This window comes from Sander lucioperca, chromosome 13 (genome assembly GCF_008315115.2).
Source record: "Sander lucioperca isolate FBNREF2018 chromosome 13, SLUC_FBN_1.2, whole genome shotgun sequence".
Lineage (NCBI taxonomy): Eukaryota > Metazoa > Chordata > Actinopteri > Perciformes > Percidae > Sander > Sander lucioperca.
The window spans coordinates 31,791,079-31,809,010 of record NC_050185.1 but is presented as its reverse complement, the minus strand read 5'-3'; the positions used below and the strand labels follow the sequence as shown (position 1 = coordinate 31,809,010).

At 42.5% G+C, this 17,932-nt stretch overlaps 1 protein-coding gene across 2 annotated transcripts in view; it reads right to left on the bottom strand.

Moving 5' to 3' along the window:
* tecta (tectorin alpha) overlaps window positions 1-13,537 on the bottom strand; it is a 33,290-nt gene extending 19,753 nt beyond the window's left edge. For both annotated transcript variants that reach the window (XR_004899146.1, XM_031308155.2), the window contains exons 1-11: window positions 10,861-13,537; window positions 7,155-7,219; window positions 6,925-7,064; window positions 6,502-6,789; window positions 5,353-5,490; window positions 5,074-5,239; window positions 4,558-4,970; window positions 3,611-4,181; window positions 2,903-3,513; window positions 2,241-2,811; window positions 166-794 (exon numbers count right to left, since the gene is read on the bottom strand). Coding sequence is in view for 1 of the 2 variants with exons in the window: in XM_031308155.2 (XP_031164015.1) it covers window positions 166-794; window positions 2,241-2,811; window positions 2,903-3,513; window positions 3,611-4,181; window positions 4,558-4,970; window positions 5,074-5,239; window positions 5,353-5,490; window positions 6,502-6,789; window positions 6,925-7,064; window positions 7,155-7,218 (3,591 nt within the window). In the remaining variant the exon portion in view is untranslated. The remainder of the gene's footprint in view (window positions 1-165; window positions 795-2,240; window positions 2,812-2,902; window positions 3,514-3,610; window positions 4,182-4,557; window positions 4,971-5,073; window positions 5,240-5,352; window positions 5,491-6,501; window positions 6,790-6,924; window positions 7,065-7,154; window positions 7,220-10,860) is intronic.
* Between the last annotated feature and the right edge of the window lie 4,395 nt (window positions 13,538-17,932).

Below are 17,932 nucleotides of genomic sequence, written 5' to 3'. Positions count from 1 at the left end.
GTGTCCTCACAAATACACAACAACTATGACCTTCAGCGGTCATGCATAAAAGTGGTGTTATAATCAATACTGTATTATTAGCCTGGTCACAGCTTATTCCTTATTCCAGGCATTCCTTTATATGAAACACAATATATAATCACGGCGCTTGTTTCATTTACTCACTGTGACAGTGTTTTTGTAGCTTCGAGACACTTCAATCTCATACTCGTAGACCTCCAGAACAAAGCCCCTCACCCAAATTGCTTGGCCTGTGTCCCTTTCCTCGTTACGAGCTGCCAATTTAAATTGAGGGAAAGTTCCACTGATGGTTGCGGGGTCCCTGTTCCCTCTGCCACAGCTGGTGGTGGCCATCCTAAGAGAACAAGAGCTCTGCAGCTCAAACGGTACGCCACCAAATGGCAGAAAATGTCCATAACCAGCAGCCACACACAGGGCCTCAGTGCGCGGCTGGCAGAAATAGAGGCCGTCAATCTCCTGGCAGTACTCCTCAGTGTGACAGGGTGCGAGCTGACAGTATACACTGTTGTCAGAGCCATTGCAGTAGCAGCGCTCCTGGCACTCCCAGTCTGTCCAGAAAGTCTGATTAGTGGCCAGCTGGCGTCCGTGGCTCATGCAGCCACAATCACTGCGTGCCACACACAGGCCATCGCGAAGCGCAAAGCCTTCCTCACACTGACACCCCTCCTGGCATGGCAGAGGGCATGGCTCTTCAGGTTCATCTAAGTTGGCGCAGGTCAGAGGACAGGCACTGGTGCACTCATCAAAATGACTGTTCTGAGGACAGGGAAGAGCTGAGACAGAAGAACAAGTTGTGAGATAGCAAGCGAGAAGCAAAGGCAACAGGCAAAATCCATATTACAGGAATACTCCATCACAAACCTTTGTTTTGAGTCACTCACTGTAGGATTGAATGGTGGTTTTCAGCTCTCCCTTGGACTCACCATGGTTACGATGAATCCCACTGGTGACCAGGTTATGGCAAAAGAAAATGTCTGAGTTCTCAATACACTCCTGAAGTATAATCCACCACTTGAGTGTCAGTTGATATGCTCAGTAAGGGTTTTCAATACCATCTTATTTTTGTCAAATAAATACAAAGCTTTTCTTTGTTGCTAGCATGGTTAGCTGTGCACTTTTGTTAGACAAAAAGTTTTGTAATGTTGGACGCTGACAAAAATAAGCATCTAAGTGCACTAGCGACAAATGGAAGCAGTGAATGAAACCATTTTGGCAATAATATCATTGTTGGGAGCATAGGGAGCATATGAATAGTCAGCTGAGAGGTGAATTAACCTGAAGGAGTGATTAGAGAAGTTTCAATGGACATTTTGAAACAGGGTTGCTGTTTAAATCTGAATCTGAGTAGGACTACAGATGCGGTCTGTGAAGGAGGAAGCCTTAAGAGCCACCGTTCAAGCCTACACGGCATGAGTGATAAAGCAGGTTTTTGGTGGAGTATACCCTCTAAATAATAGATAAATATTAGCGCAACACTGACTATAGAGAACTGGTGGAGTGAAACTTAAGAGGAATACTAACTAGTAGATCTTTTTTTCATTCACTTATCAAACACAGGTGTGACAAATAAGTAGCTACATTGCATTTCAATAATTTCTGGAACTGAGACATCGTCATTAGTATTAGTTCCACCTGTGCTTTTCCTGCTCTGACAAATCAAAATGATTGCTGTGAAACAGGTCTATGAGTCTGATTTATTTGGGAACAATAAAGAAACAAGCGTGCTCTGACGCTAGCAAGGCTATCAAAATTCATGATATTCAGTAAGCAAAATGACATGTAACGTGTCAATTTGGTGTTTTTACAAGGGAAATATATAAGTATATACATGTTGGCTTCTTAAAGGGGGGAATGACTTAGTAGGTAACTGTAGAGGAAATTAAATACTATAGCGACAGGAAGTAGAAGCAAACTGCTAGCAAAGATTTTTTGAAAAACAAATATGCCTCCCACCAAATTTAAAGTCTTGTTACATGTTGTAACAAATATTGTACTTGTTTATATGTTAATAAGAAAACATTTTCAGTTTTTGACGTGTTGTATGTTGTATTTCTCAATAACGAGTTACAACATAGTAAGACAGGTTTAAAAGTGTTTGAAGGCATATTTATTCGTTATTGGCAGAGCCACACAGTTGATCTTTTAATCTCATTATGGGTTAGATGCCAGACAGTTCAAATACCAGACTGTTCCTTTAACGTAAAGATATTTCAACTCACGGCAGTTGGTGACAATCCTCCAGGAAGCGAGGCCTACTTGGGCATCCTGACAGGCAGTGGCATAGGCCTGCAGTGAAGAACACAGGGCTGAACGATTCCCTTCCTTTACACACATGTTATACAAGCAGTTCCTGAAGAACGGTGAGGGGTTCACCACTGCATGACATGCCAGAAATGAACTATTCCCCGGATCATTGATCGTGCCACACATCCAAGGACTCTGGTAGAGACGCAAGTCTGTGCACATTCGATACAGGTCATCGCAGTCACCGTTGCAGGTGAGGTCATCAGCAATGGACCGCCAGCCCTCTGTGAACTGTTCAGTGGACTCCGCCAGGCGTCCGTTTGGAAGGCGAAGGTCATCAGTGGTATTGCTATTGAAGACGCCACATAGACCACAAGTAACATTGTAGAAGAGGGTGGAGAGGGAGATGTTGACGAATCCCTGGTGAGTGTACTGGACACGAAGCAGACCGCGGGACTCCACTACTGTAGCATTGCCTGGTGCTCTGTAGATCATCATTGTCTCCAGTGGATGGACATATGGGAGCGACACTGGTTCACCATTCACCTGGAACACAAAAAGGTGTCATAGCCATAGGTTTGCAGGAGCTGAACATAGACAACAAAAAAGGTTTTTGGGCCGTAGAGAAAATTCTAACCTTTACTGTATCAAAATCTATCCCTCCCATTTGAGCTTCCATGTTAGCTACTGTAACCACCACTGGTCTTTTCCAAGTGGGGCCTTTGTTCACCAGCCGCCTGCCCATCTTCACCTCCACCATTGAGCCATTAGCTGGCACTGCGCCACACAGCTTCAGCAGGTAGTAGGAGCTGTCATCTGGGAACACCAGGAAGGTGCCATCAAAGGAGGTCGTCACCGAGTTTTGGGTGACTGCGCACACTCCCTCCCTCCGAGGATAGCAACCCAGCAAGCCCACCTCAGCCACACACACCTCGCCCTCCTTGCAGGACTCGTTGAAGCAGGAGACTTCCCCAGCAGGCCCGCAGGTGCAGCGGAGGGTACATTCACCTTCTTCACCGCTGGGGCCTGCCCAGAAAGTGTTATTACGGGGGTAATAGAGGCCGTTATGCTCACAGCCACAGTCTTCGCGCTTTACACAACGGCTGCCGCTGAGAACATAGCCTTGGTCACACTGGCAGCCCTCAGTGCAAGGGTGAGGACAATACAGGGGAGAGGTGAGGTCCGAGCAGGAGGCTGGGCAGGCACTTGTGCACACTTGGTAACTGCTGAACTCCGGACATGAAAAAGCTGAGAGCCAGTAAGAGAGAAGAAATTATGTCAGTTGACACAAGTAAATAAATGTAAGACAAAGAATCTGCGTGAACTGAACCAAACTGAATCTCACCGCAGAAGGTGCGAGATCTCCAGGATCGTATCGTGACCCCGAGGGCCTGACAGGCCAGAGCATAGGCCTGGATGGCCTGGCAGAGTGTGGTGATATTATCCCTGTTGCTGCACATGTCATATACACAGCTATACACAAAGGCTGTGGGGTCCACTACAGCTCTGCAGTCCCTAAAAGGTCCATCGGTTTTGTTGATGAGCCCACAGTAGTCTGAGCGAAAGTAGAAGGCTTCTACAAGAGGGTCACAGACGCTGCAGTTCTGGGCGCAGCCATCTGTACACCTCCAGTCTGTGTCTTCGGCTCGCCAGCTGCCCCCTAGCTCCACTACGCTTTCGGCCAGGGAGCCGTCAGGAAGCACAGGATCATCAGCGGGGTCGTCGTTATAGTTACCACAAAGGCCACAAGTGTTGTTGAAGTAGGAGCTGGGTAGGGAGATGGATGCGTAGTGTTGGCCGTCATAGGTTACCATGAGTCCAAAGTCTGTTTCTAAAGCAATGGCAATCCCAGACTGGTAAACCCTGACAGCACCAAGCTGGAGTTGGACTGGTAAAGTCTTCATCAAGCCATCCACCTAGACAGAGAAACAGAGGAAAAATTTGAAAACGAACAAATGATGATAGAAAACTTTCAATCACAGTTTGAGAAAGTCAACTGTCAATATATGCCGATTTAGAATACTGTCACCTTCTTCTTCTACCGTTATCATGACAAAATTTGTATCCTGTATTGTCAGCTTGTACTTAGATATTATGAAAAATATAGGTAGATGCGAAGAGGTAATTAGTGATCTGTTTATGCTAAAAAACAACTCTTCCAAGGTGGTCAAAGATGGACTTCAAAAGCAAAATGTAAATGCAGCCACATAACTCAAATCAACCAACCAAGAAGCACACACAAAGGCAAATATTGTGATAGTTCCCAATATAAAGGGCTCCACAGATTCTTACCTGGACCGTTCCAAAACTGCCTTTGGGTAACATGACTCTGTGACCGTACACCTCCACTGTGACATCTCTAAGCCAGGAAACAGAGGCGACCCCACGGTTCTCATTTTTGGCCTCTACGCTGAAAAAAGGCAGCCCTGCCACCTCCCAGCAGGGCCGCGCCAGCAGGTAGGAGCAGGTTCCCTGGAAGTGATAGAGGAAGCCATCGAAGGTGTGGTAATGAGGGTCGCCAAATACCACACAAGTGCTGGTGCGGGTCGGCTGGCAGTAAAAAGCCCCTTCCTGCTGCTCGCAGGTCTCCAGCTGCCCACACGGAGCCTCTTGGCACTGCACCTTATTGTCAATGTCAAGGCAGCGGCATCGCTGTGAACACTGGTCAGACAGCCAGAAGATTTCCCCTCGTCTGTAAAAACGACCTGGATAGGATGTAGGAAAGACAGAAGAGATATTTACAAGTACAGTTCTGCATAAGGGAAACCTGTGTGGACAGTATTATCAGTGTTTGACGTTTGAACTTGCCATTGTAGCTGCAGCCATTGGCAGGATCTATCAGTTCAGTGTCTACACGGAACAACCAGCGCCCAGGGGTATTTACATTGGTTGTCTGTTCAATGTTCACTACATCATTTGACCGTGATCCTGGCAGGTTGAAGAAGTGACCAATGTCTCCACCGTTAAAACCTGACTGAAAAGGGGAGAGGTGTGAGGGACGTGAGGTGAAATGTTTATCATATCATTTATGTGCTGGATAAATAATAGCATACATATGAAATGATCTTGGGGACATTGTGAGAATACCTGAGCTGTCGTCCCACCCAGTCCTGTTAAAGGATCTCCACCACTGGCTGTTCCTGTGCTCCATGTGATTTCTCCGTAGTTGAACATACTGAAGGATGCCACGCCGTCTGAGATTAGTACAGTTTGGAATGTGTTCACCTTTTAATCAAACAAGAGGATTAAAATAGTTTTACAAAGAGAAAAACAGACATAACATACAAAAGAATAATCCTTTCAACATTCAACTAGTGTCTTACTTGCAGACAAAACAGCAGATTCCCTAAACTGCAAAAATGAATATGTGGAATTTCAAAATGGCACTAGGCAAATGTCTGACTAAATTATATTCTGTAGATCTGGTCACTTATGAAAAATGTCCACCATGTGGCAAATTGAAACAAGACAAAACATTTTTGAGAAATATGATCATCAGCATTCGATGGCAATCATATTGCTATCAAATCAAAGTGGTGTCGGTTTAATCATGGTTTTGGTGATTTGCAGATCAAAACATGTCTAGGTGTCTACATACAGTAGGTCAAAACAAGGCTACTTGTGGTTGTAAAAGTTTCTTTTTAATTTCTGGCTAAGATATATTATAACAGTGTAGTTGTAGAACATGCCTCACATGGAATAGTCATTGGAATGCTATGAAAACCAAAGTTATATGTAAATAGATGTCTAAAAACATCCACAAATGTGTCCCAAACGTATAAATGTTTTTGGAGAAGCAAATCACCAACTAAATGCTTACTGGGACAGAAGAGAGGTACAGTATGCCTGTGATGTTATTAGCCTAGCTTAGCAAAATGACTGTACACAGGGGGAAACTGTTAGCATCCAGCTAAAGTGAAACAAACACAGCTTCCAACAACACCAAAGAACTTGATTCAATCATATATAGCAAATATTAGATAGATAACAATTATAGTTATAGTTTGCAGTTGTGGTGTAAAAGAAGTTAGATACTGAGGAAAAGACATGGTGTATTTTCGTGTTTTATAGGTTTCATTTCAATAATCTGGACAAGACAGAAACAAGACTTTGAAAATGTTGGAAGACATATTTGTATTGTTTGATCGACCTAGGCTAGAAGTTGCTAAGCTAGGCTCAACACTGTTACTGTGGAAATGTATGACCAAGATATTTCATGCTGGATTTGGACTTTACCGGGGTTGTCTGGCTTCCTCCATAAAAGGTGACTTGGTGCCATGTTGTAATAAAGGCCCAGGTGGCCGTGAAGGTGGGCATGTTTTTGAAGTACTTCCGGACATCTTGTGTTGCCCTTTCCAGTATTTCCGGTTCGGTGGACTCTCGGTAGAACACATCTCCGCGGATGCCGTTGTGCACATCTGCCCAAAGTGGAGCAATAAACGATCTGCTGTCACTCAGGGGGAAAGCCTCTGGTGTGAACTGGCTAACCTGCACGTTGAAGGAGATCACACCATTGTTGTTCACCTGTGGACAGAACAGATAGGGTTGTATTTCACCATCATAAGCTATAATAAATACTTTATACATTCAATAAATGATTTGAAGAATAATGGCTTTCTGTGTAATAATAAGAGTTTGAGAGTTTTGATCAAGGCTTACATAGATGGAACGGTAGGGGACATTGAAGAAAATGAATTGAATGAGCAAAATATTTTCAGGAGAACTCCCATCATCCATCTTTGGAGTCTCTAGATCCCTATGGCTGGGCCCATATGGATACAGGATGTCCTGAGTACTATCTATAAGGAGAATAATGCATAAGAGCTTATTAAAATTGACTTTCCTCCACCTTAAAAGATGAATGAATCGATGTGGAGGATGACTCATACCTCCCGTCTGCACAAAGATGCTGAAGAGGTGGAGCAGAATGACTGGACAGCCTGGCCTGACCATTCTGAAAAACATAGAATGAGATGAGAGACCATATCAACAGTGTTTTCAATTTGCTTATGAAGTTACAGTACCACTGTCTGAGCAACTGTTACATAAGGTCCCATGGCATGAAAACTTCACTTTATGAGGTTTTTTAACATTATTATGAGTTCCCCCAGCCTGCCTATGGTCCCCCAGTGGCTAGAAATGGCGATAGGTGTAAACCGAGCCCTGGGTATCCTGCTCTGCCTTTGAGAAAATGAAAGCTCAGATGGACTGATTTGGAATCTTGCTCCTTATGAGGTCATAAGGGGAAAGGTTACCTCCCCTTTCTCTGCTTTGCCTGCCCAGAGAATTTAGCCCACCCATGCGAGAGAGACATCATGGCTTTCAAACAAGCAAAGTAGCAGTTGGTCAAGGCCACACCCCCACCCTTCACCTTGCCCCCCCTCTCTCCTCCTCAATAGCTACAGACACATAAATGGCACATCCTAAGGAAAGCTCATTGTGGGACTGGCTCTAGTGGCTGTAATTCTGCACCAAGGCTGAATTTCGGGAAAGAGACTTCAGATACAGTATTAGGGGACCACTAAGGCCTATATAAAAGCATCCAAAGAGCACCATGTCATGGGACCTTTAAAGCTATTTAGAAATGCCGGCAGCCATGAGTCATAGGACAACTTCTCATAAACAGGGCCCTTAGACAAAGTGGAGAGGAGGGAGAACCATCAAACCAACGTCACGTTACTTCTTTAAGATCAGGCTCCCAGGTCTCCCCTGAGAAGCCCTGAAAAGGCCCTATTATGCATGCCAGAACAATGTGTCAGGATCACATTTGCCTTACGGTCCCATGTGAGCCGGCAACAGTGGACTACGGGCCTCTCTGTGCCTCGGTCTCCTGCAACTGACCGAACTGGCCCGCTCTGCTCCAGTGTCTCAGTGTCTGAAGCCGTGAGGCTGCTTAGGACCTCATTACCACTTCTGTTTGGGATCCATCCATGCCTTGTTGGCTGAAGGGAGAGGAGGGTAAACACTGGGGCACTAATGGCTTTAAGTGAGTAGGTTTGAATTGCTGAGGTCCTTGCAGTGGCCCTTTGTAGCTGTTCAGTGCTTGGCTTGGCAAACGTGCCATTGGCAAAGTAGAGTGTACAGCCAAGTTGGCAGGTTTTCCAATTACCATATAGCATTTAAGCTTAATTGTTAATATATTTGAATACAAATGTAAAGGTTTTGTCTGTACATTCAGTGAATTAAACATGAATGAGCCTATACATCACAACAAACTTTACCAATAAGTTAAAACTGGTCCCGTTTGGATATGAACTTGTGAAATATTCTGCCATTCTCAATGTGCATTCTCGTCTGTTACTGTGTTATTTTGGACTTGTGACCGGTCACAATTTAAAATTCCCCACCACTATCCCACCATACATTTCGTATCAACCATCGGTAATGGCGGAGGACATGAGCACGAGTCGACCCACAACTGTTGTAACTTTGGTACTACAACTGTTGATTTGTTACCAGATCTTTAGGCGAGAAATGTAAGGTTTTTAATAATTGGTTGATTTATCAAAAATATTAATAAAGACATTTTGGAGATGTGACCGGCTAGGTGGCCTGCTAGCTACCAGCCAGTCAGCGTTATCTCAGCAAAGTAATACCAGTAATTGACCGGTAAAGGAGCACTGATGTCTCCGTAGTGTTTCAAACGTAATTCCTTTTAGAAGAAACATTTTAGTTTCAGGGTCAAATTCTAACATTTGTTGCTGGTCAGACAGGTTTCACTGAAGGTAAAGGTATGGGTTCATATTTTTAAGATAAGATAAGAAGCCTTTATTGACATTATATTGATACAATGAATACAACGAAATTACGAGTGCCCCTCCCAGCGGTGCATAAAATAATTATTTTACATTGTGCAATAAGGGCTGTCTCTGTGTAGTTTTGGCTTCTTAAATGTACATGAAGCCACACACATATATAATTTTGATTGAAAATCAATATGTTTTTATGTTTTATTATTCATACACATTACAGTGAGGACAACCTGTTGGTCTCAGGGCATTGTCAATGCCATTGAAAGCTCAGAAAAAGCTGGTAAGTGGACCTTTGAGTTGAGATTATTTTCTCACACAACAGATGTGAAGTGTAATCACCAAAGCCTGGCTGAGCTGGTGATGCCTGAATGTCTTGTTTAAAATACTGACCAATGTCATTCAGGAATTTTTCTTTTCTTTTTTTAAATATATATACAGTGCTGCTCATAAGTATTCATACCCATGCTAAAGTTGACTAAAAAAAGGAATAAAAAAATCATCTTTTGGAAATTGATCTTAATGCCTTAATTAAAACAATGAGGAAAAATCCGACCTTTTAAGGACACCAATTTTTTTTGTGAATGAATAATGTATTGTAAATAAATAAATGTTGTTCCTTAAAATACAGGGGCCATAATTATACATACCCCTATGTTAAATTCCCATAGAGGAAGGCAGATTTTTATTTTTAAAGGCCAGTTATTTCATGGATCCAGGATACTATGCATCCTGATAAAGTTCCCTTGGCCTTTGGAATTAAAATAGCCCCACATCATCACATACCCTTCACCATACCTAGAGATTGGCATGGTTTTATTTCAGTTAGCCTAATAGCTAACTGAGATAAGATCCATATCAATGCAAATCAAACCAGCTATTAGGCTAACTGAAATAAACCCATGCCAATCTCTAGGTATGGTGAAGGGTATGTGATGATGTGGGGCTACTTTAATTCCAAAGGCCAAGGGAACTTTATCAGGATGCATAGTATCCTGGATCCATGAAATAACTGGCCTGTAAAAATAAAAATCTTCCTTCCTCTATGGGAATTTAACATAGGGGTATGTATAATTATGGCCCCTGTATTTTAAGGAAGAACATTTATTTATTTACAATACATTATTCATTCACAAAAAAAATTGGTGTCCTTAAAAGGTCGGCTTTTTCCTCATTTTTTTAATTAAGGCATTAAGATCAATTTCCAAAAGATGATTTTTTTATTCCTCTTTTTAGTCAACTTGACCATGGGTATGAATACTTATGAGCAGCACTGTATATAATTTGGAAACTGGACGTACGATTTATGTGAGGTCAATTTGATGCTTCTCTCAACTTATCTCTCTAATGTGTGAATTCTATTCAGCTTGATGGTAAATTGAGTTCAGGTGGGCCGAGGTGAGTGAGTACTGCTGAGAGAGGTCTGCTCTATTGTCATCGCCCACTCATCATACATTGTCAACAGAAAGATTACCACAATTGCTCTTTTGAATATTGTAGCTCACCATCTTATCTGACTGGCATTAAGTTGGTGCCTTTTAGCGAGGCAATTAAGATAAAGACCCTGGGACTTAAAAAGATGAACAAGCCACTTCAACATGTTTATCTCTGGGGTCAGTCTCAAAGAGAGACAACTCTTACTGTATCAGTAAGCCACAAGCTTTATCAAAAGATAATTCACTCTCTGAAGCACATTTATTTTATTTTATTTACTTTTTTTCTAAGGCTTGAAAATGAGTTTAAGTCAGAATTGTGATTTCAAATTGGCCGTGTTAAAAGTTAAGCGATTACATTCATTTAAATTGTCTATGTTTTAGTCTTAATACTATCATTAGTAGAAATGTACCTGCAAGAGTAGACCAGTGGTACCCAACCTGGGGTTTGGGAGCCAAGAGGGGGTCCCAAGATAAATCTGTAGAGCCACAAGATGATTCAAGGTAAAATAAACAATAAATGCATGTAACACAAAGTTAGGTTTCATTTTTATGACTTTTCTAAATCTTTTACTTTTCTTTTTGTGTAACATACTAGGTACCTTTACCTTTTCAGGTTTGCTAAACATTTGTAAAATTAAATAACGTGAGAATGAACAATGGTTATTGTGTTGAGCTGCTCAAAGCTCATATCCACTTTGACCATAACCTGCGATGAAGGGTCAGAGGTAGAAGTTTGTTTTAAGGGGTTTGGGACCCCTAAAATGAAGCAAAAAAAAAAAAGGTTGGGAACACCTGTGTTAGATATCAACATTACACCATTAGACCATGAAGCAATAGTGACATCACCAACAGCAGACTATATAGCAGATAATGTTTCCTAAACAGATCATAGATTACCCCGAATAACTGAAATAAAGGCAAAAGTCCATGTTCGCAGCATCAAAAAGTGACAAGCCTAATGAGGAAAGTTCAGGCTTTTTTTTGTCACACAGTCAGGTCATGAATAAAGAAACTACTGATGAGTCGAGGAGGAAATGATGCACTCACCTGCCTTCAGAAGATGGACATCTAGCACATCAATAGTCTAACCTGGCAACCTCCTTACAGCAGTGTCCCATCCAGCAGAGGACCATCCACAGAGCAGTGGTGGTGATGGAGGGAGTAAAACGAGGCAGGTGATAGTGATGAAAAGGGAAGAAGGTAGAGGAACTGGATGTCCAGACAGAAGAGCAACGCTTGTCCAATTCCAGCTCCACGGGATTACCAGCAGAAGCAACAACAATCCAAAAGGTTTTGTATTTTGGGTGTTTAAATGGTGACGTCCTTACAGGAGAAAGGTGGAGATTGAAAAACTACCCGTTGAAGCTGTGGAGGGAGCTTTGCCTAAAGAAGCAGGTGCAAACTTTCACCTGGGATACTGTTCAACTTAATCTGAGATCAGTGTTTGGGGAAAGGGGTTGGTGGGGAGGAGAGGGAAGTTGAGGGGAGGGACAGCATAGGAACCCGCTGAAGAGAGGGAGTGGAAACAGAGCAATGTGTAAGAAGTGTAGAGGGGAGGTCAGAAATGTGGAAATGATGGAGGGAAGTGGAAAAACCAAAAGAGAATTACTGCTCGCAGACATGTTTTAAATGCAGGAGTAGAGGAATGTTTTGTACAAAGAGAGGCTCTCATACAGGATGAATGTCGAGGCTTTTGAGCAGGATCTGTCATTAACACCTGCAAAGTGCCAAATGATGATAAAATATGTCTTTGGTGGAAAATTTGGAGGTAACACTGCAGCCTTTATCTTTGTGGAACAATGATGTTTGAATACCAAGGTCTTATTAATGTTTCACTCAGCACATGAAGCAGGATTTAAAAATATTTGGTGATGATTTCTATAAAAATGTACAGTGTTATTGAATTATTTTTTATAAAATAGAGACTGCCGTTGGATTGGGACCTTAAGAACTTGAGTTGTAACTGCACTGAGTTCACTCAGTGCAGTGCAGGCACACAAACTCACCAAAGCAGTACAGTCTCACTCTGGGGCATTTATGGACAAAAACCAGAAACACACACACACACACACCGTCTAAAACCTTGCTTTTTAAGCTCAGTGGTAGGTAGAGTTACATAATTAACATAAGTCACTTTGGATTCTCTGTGTACCCCATTTTTTAATTAGGGACAGCCTCATTTACAAGGTTACACAAGACACTTTATTTCCACAGATGCTGGAGTGATAGCGAGTGGAAATCTCAGGTGGATCCACACTGATAGGGTCTGGGAAGGAGAGGGCAGTCAGTTGGGTCTTTGTTGCAGGAGGACAGTGGAAGTAATTGGAGAGGCAGGGAGCAAGATGTGTGAAAGGCTCCAGGACTGAGGGCAGGCCCCGAGCTCCCATTAAGCAGCGCCGCAGCTCTCTGTGGAGGCTTCTTTTATACCTCCCACGTCTTGTTGTGTAAATGGACACATACCCTTAACCAAACTTTGAAAGAGAACGTCGCACAAAGAGGGACTTAAAAAAAAATCAACAGATGACCTACTGGGCCGGGGGAGCTTCCTGATGTAGGGTTTGTGTTTTGGGAAATGTCGAGGATGGAGAAGTGGGAAGGATCGAGATGGGCTGATAGACCAGGGGCACGTTCAATCTCTAAACGGTGTGCACTGTTTTGCTGCGGTTTCCAGGTTGAACGACCTGAACGGTGTGAAACGGTGCGATAGACTGTGCAACGAGCTCTGAGCTATGTTTTCTATCGTTTGATGGGCGTGTCAGAGATGTTACCCAATCAGCAGCGACACGTACGTAAACTAAACTGGTAATACATTTTAAAAAAAGCAGTGCGCTTGCTCACCATCGTTTCAGTTCAAGTAAATGTTTTGTCGAGGCTGAATGTGCCCCTTATTTCTCGCACTTTCAGTCTTGCTTTCCCATTCACTGACACTCACAACAACTCACTAAAACAATGTTTCTTCTCTATGTGGGGGTGGTCAACTTACAGCTGCACTAATCAATATTTGGATGTTAACAATGCATTGAATCATTATGTGTGATGTAACATAGGTTGCTCGTAAGGACGAACCCCTCAGAGAATTGTCACCCGACCCTTTTTTTGGAATACTTTATTTTCATTTTCCAGTTTACAAGAACAAGAACAAACACAAACAAATAACCCCCCATCCCCCCTCCCCAAAAGGATGCTCCAATATTTTAAAGTAGGCAATACAATGTTTCGAGGTCAGTCACATTCCAACAACACATTATCCACATAATCTAGATAGGGCTGCCACATTTTAATAAAGGTGTTGTATCCCTTTCTAAGATTATATGTTATTTTTTCTACAGGCGCACAGTTATTCATTTCTAAATACCATTTAGTCATGGATAGAGGGGAATCAGGCTTCCATGTGACGGCAATACATTTTCTGGCCACTGCCAGGGCTATTTCCAAAAATTTTATTTGAAATTTGTTAAGTGGTTTATCAATTTTCATAAAGTTCCCCAGCAAGCAAAATTCTGGGTCAACAGGTAATGAAATCTGATTAATCTTAGACACAACGTCACAAAAGTCAATCCAGAAATCTCTCACCTTCACACACAACCAAGTACAGTGTAAGAAAGAGCCCACATCTGCAGCACATCGGAAACATGTATCAGATAGATAAGGCTTAGACTTGTGAATTTTATCTGGGGTCAAATACAGCTGATGAAGGAAATTATAGTGGACAAGCCTGTACCGTGCATTAATTGTGGCAGATAAACTGTCTTGACACAACTCTGACCAACGTTGGTCTTCAATCGTGATATTTAAGTCTGATTCCCACCTCTCCTTAGACCTATACAGAGCCGGTTTAGGACATTCAAATATTAACGTCACCCGACTCTTTAGCAAAACGGAGCGTTTATGTGTCTTTCAGCTCATTGTTTTGGTTTTACGGCCTGTCAACTCTAGGCTAGGACAACAGACTTCTCACCCCACCTTTGTCTGCGACCGTTCTGAACAGGTACAAACACCTTTGCCTTTTGAAGTGGTCGGGTGACTTGTACGAATTCTGAGGCACCGACTCATTCAGTTACATCCATCCTTTCTGCATTACTGCTGAACTGTAAAATCGTCTTCACCTGGTTGTTGGATGGGAAAATGCAAACAGCTCTTGAAAAGAGCAATTTATGTCACAGTTGATGCTGAAAGGCTGACCAAAGCAGAGATAGGAGCATTTGCTCTTTTAAGTAACACAGTAAGCGGGAAGGTCCTGGAGCCTTGCACTCAGCTTACTGTAGCCTATTAAGAGTTCAACATCCGAAACTCCCCACAATGAAGATGCAAAGGGATGTCAATGATGCTGCAGTGTTCAAGAACTCAGCTCTAAATAGAGTTGACCCAAGGGCTTTGATACCTGGAGCAGAGGCAGTAGCAGGAACCGTTAAAACAACATGGTAACATTTGTGTCTTTGTGGATTAAAAAAAATGCAGTACGGATTTTTAAAAGCACTATCCTCCTTAGAAATGGAAGTGGCTGAGAGTATCAATGTGGCTTGAAATGCCAGCAGGTGGTGCAGCTCATACCACTTTTAAAATTGTTTGCAAGAGACAGACACACAAATTACATCAAAGGTTTCTATGCAGCAGGAGGGCACCGTGTGGGAACACGGTCAAAGTATCCAGCATCACACGTTGTGGAGAATCCATCAAGCCTAACCTTCACAAAGAAGGTCCTGGACTGGATACCCGCTGAGGTCTGTTCAGCAGTCACCTAATCTGTGGAGTGGGCCACTCTAATTCAACCCTTAGGCCCAGCGGTTGGCTCTGCCCTGCCCTCCTCTCCTTCCTTTCCATTCACAATGCTGAACCTCCCTCCAGTAACCCAAAGCTTCTTACCCCAATGACTCCTTCACCTGGGCACACAAAAGGCCCTGTTCAGCCCTCCTGCCCTCAATCCCACTTCATAATGCATTGGGGCAGCTCAAGGGCAGATCAGTATACCAACTGTGCAGCAAGGTCCTGGTTCCGCAGCAAGGTACTAGGTGCGATCTATACAATACAACCGCATCCATCTTCCAACCTCAGTCTCACCTCGACCTCATGAACATCTTCAAGCTAAATGACAACAGTTACAGCCATGTTCTTGGAAGAGCTTATGGGTCTACAGACACTGCAGTGACTTTTGATGAAATATATCTGTTAGCAATACGCTGCATTAGTTAAACCCATCGAGAAACTCAGTATCCACTGTGGTTGATTTCCATGTAGAACGCCACATGCCAATACAAGACTAAGGTCCTATTTTAGCAGCTCAGAGACTGTACTTAGGAAAACAGTGCTTTGAGCTAAATGCTAACATTAACTATGACAATGCTAACATTCTGATGTTTAGCATGTGCAATGTGTATCATGTTTACCTTAGATTAGCTTGTTAGCATGCCAACACTTGATAATTAGCACCAAACACAAAGTAGAGCTGAGGCTGATGGGAATGTCATTAGTTTTGCAGGAATTTGGTCACAAACCAAAGCATCAGACAAATTACATTTGTGATTTGATGATGGCGCTAAATTAAAGTCAGAGGATTACCTTAAGAATAAGGATTGATCCTCTGGGAATTATGAAGATTTGTATTAAAATGTCATGTCAGTTCATTTAATAGTTGTCAAGACATTTCACTAACATAAAAAAAATGTCAACCCTACGGTCGCGCTAAATGCTAGGGAATCGTAAGGATCACCAAAGATACCACAGAAAGTGAGGATTCATCCATTTTATCAGTGACTGTAAAGGCATTTACAAATATGGAGGAAGTAAATGTTCCTTAAAAAACTAGAAGACTGAAACTGAAAGACTTCAGTAGTTAATTGAAGGGGAATTTGGGATTTTCATTAATCCAAAGCAGGAAAGTCACCAAGTTAAAAAAAGCTTATACTGTAATTATGTAATTCATCTATGTCCAGGAGCTGGTCCTTGATACCATCTCATACAATGTGAAGAAACACCTCTGTGCCTCCTTAACTCCTAAACCCTGTGAAGGGGGTCCTGCTGGTGATGGTGTGTTGTGGGCTGGTGGTGGGTGGGTGGCATAGATATCCCACACAGGATTAGAGCCATGCTGCTGGAAGAGGAGGAGGGGGAAAATAGAGGGAATGCCCCAGAAACACAACACCGCCTGACACGTATGGAATGGACTCTTTGCAGCTCGACTAAAACACGCCTGCCAGAAAGAGAGAAGATCTGCGGAATCACATCTTCTCCACGGCCAAGCATTCAGCCTGTGAAACAGAGCTGTGCATGTCGAGCACGTGTACATTCAGCCTGTAACATGAGCGATGGCACTCCATACCTTGTCTTTCAATCAGGACTTTAAAATGGTCTACAGTCGTGAACATTTACGCTTTTAAACAAGGTGCTTTATTGTTGTACTAATTAAATAGGAATATTTATATAGTGTTTGCAATTATACAGCAGAGATGGGGACTCGAGTCGCACACAGTGACTTGAGACTCGTACTCAAAAGACTTAAGACTCGACTCAGACTTGAGATGTGGGACTTGTGAACAATCTTTATTTTTAGGAAACGTATGATCAGCTGAATGTTATTCCCCTCCCTGCGTAACCTATAACCTACGTAACAAGCCATTCATCATAAGCTTTGGCTTTAAAACGTCATACAACAAGGCCCAAACAAAAGAAGCGCTGAATGCAAATATGTGGACTACAGCTCTAAGACTTAAGACTTGACTTGGACCCTAGCTCAGAGACTTGTCAGCATCTCTTCCATACAGTGATGTGTTTTTTAAGTTTTTATTTTCCTGTAAAACCTATAGATAAAGATGTCAGTTGGGTCATTAGTCTCTCTGACACTTTGATCCAGAGCAAGATACCAATCTTGACAACTACTGGCAACATTGCCATTAACTCTGGCATGGATATCTGTGATCCCCCTATCTGTATCTGTGATCCCCCTATCTGTATTCCCCAGAGGATTAATAAAATAATGACTTCAGTGAATCTGGTCTCTTATCTAGCACTGACATCTGGTAAATACTTCCCCTTGGCCCAAAGTACATTAACTATAAAAAGTGTTGGCACCCCTTTGAACCTTTTCATGTATTTTATTTGTATTTCTTTTTAACCACGATGAATCACAGTGGATGTGAGTTTGTTGATATTAACTGAAATACTCTTAATATCTACTTATATATACTCCCACGTTATCAGAAAATCACTGATTCTTCTTAACAAAAAGCACATGGTGTGAAAATTGACAGTAGTAGTTGTGTGAGGAATGAAAATACTATTAAAATACAAATGCCAGCTGCAGAAGAGGAGACGGCTGAGCAAAAGAGTAAGCAGAATACATCTGGGCTTCAGAAGACCCCAAAAATGGCAAAAGGTGCGTTTGATATGTTACAGTAGAGCACATCATGCGAGTGTAGCTGACTCAAGTTGTTTGCCTGTACTAGGTCACAGGTTTCACTTTTCCAAAATAAAAACGTAACACTGGAA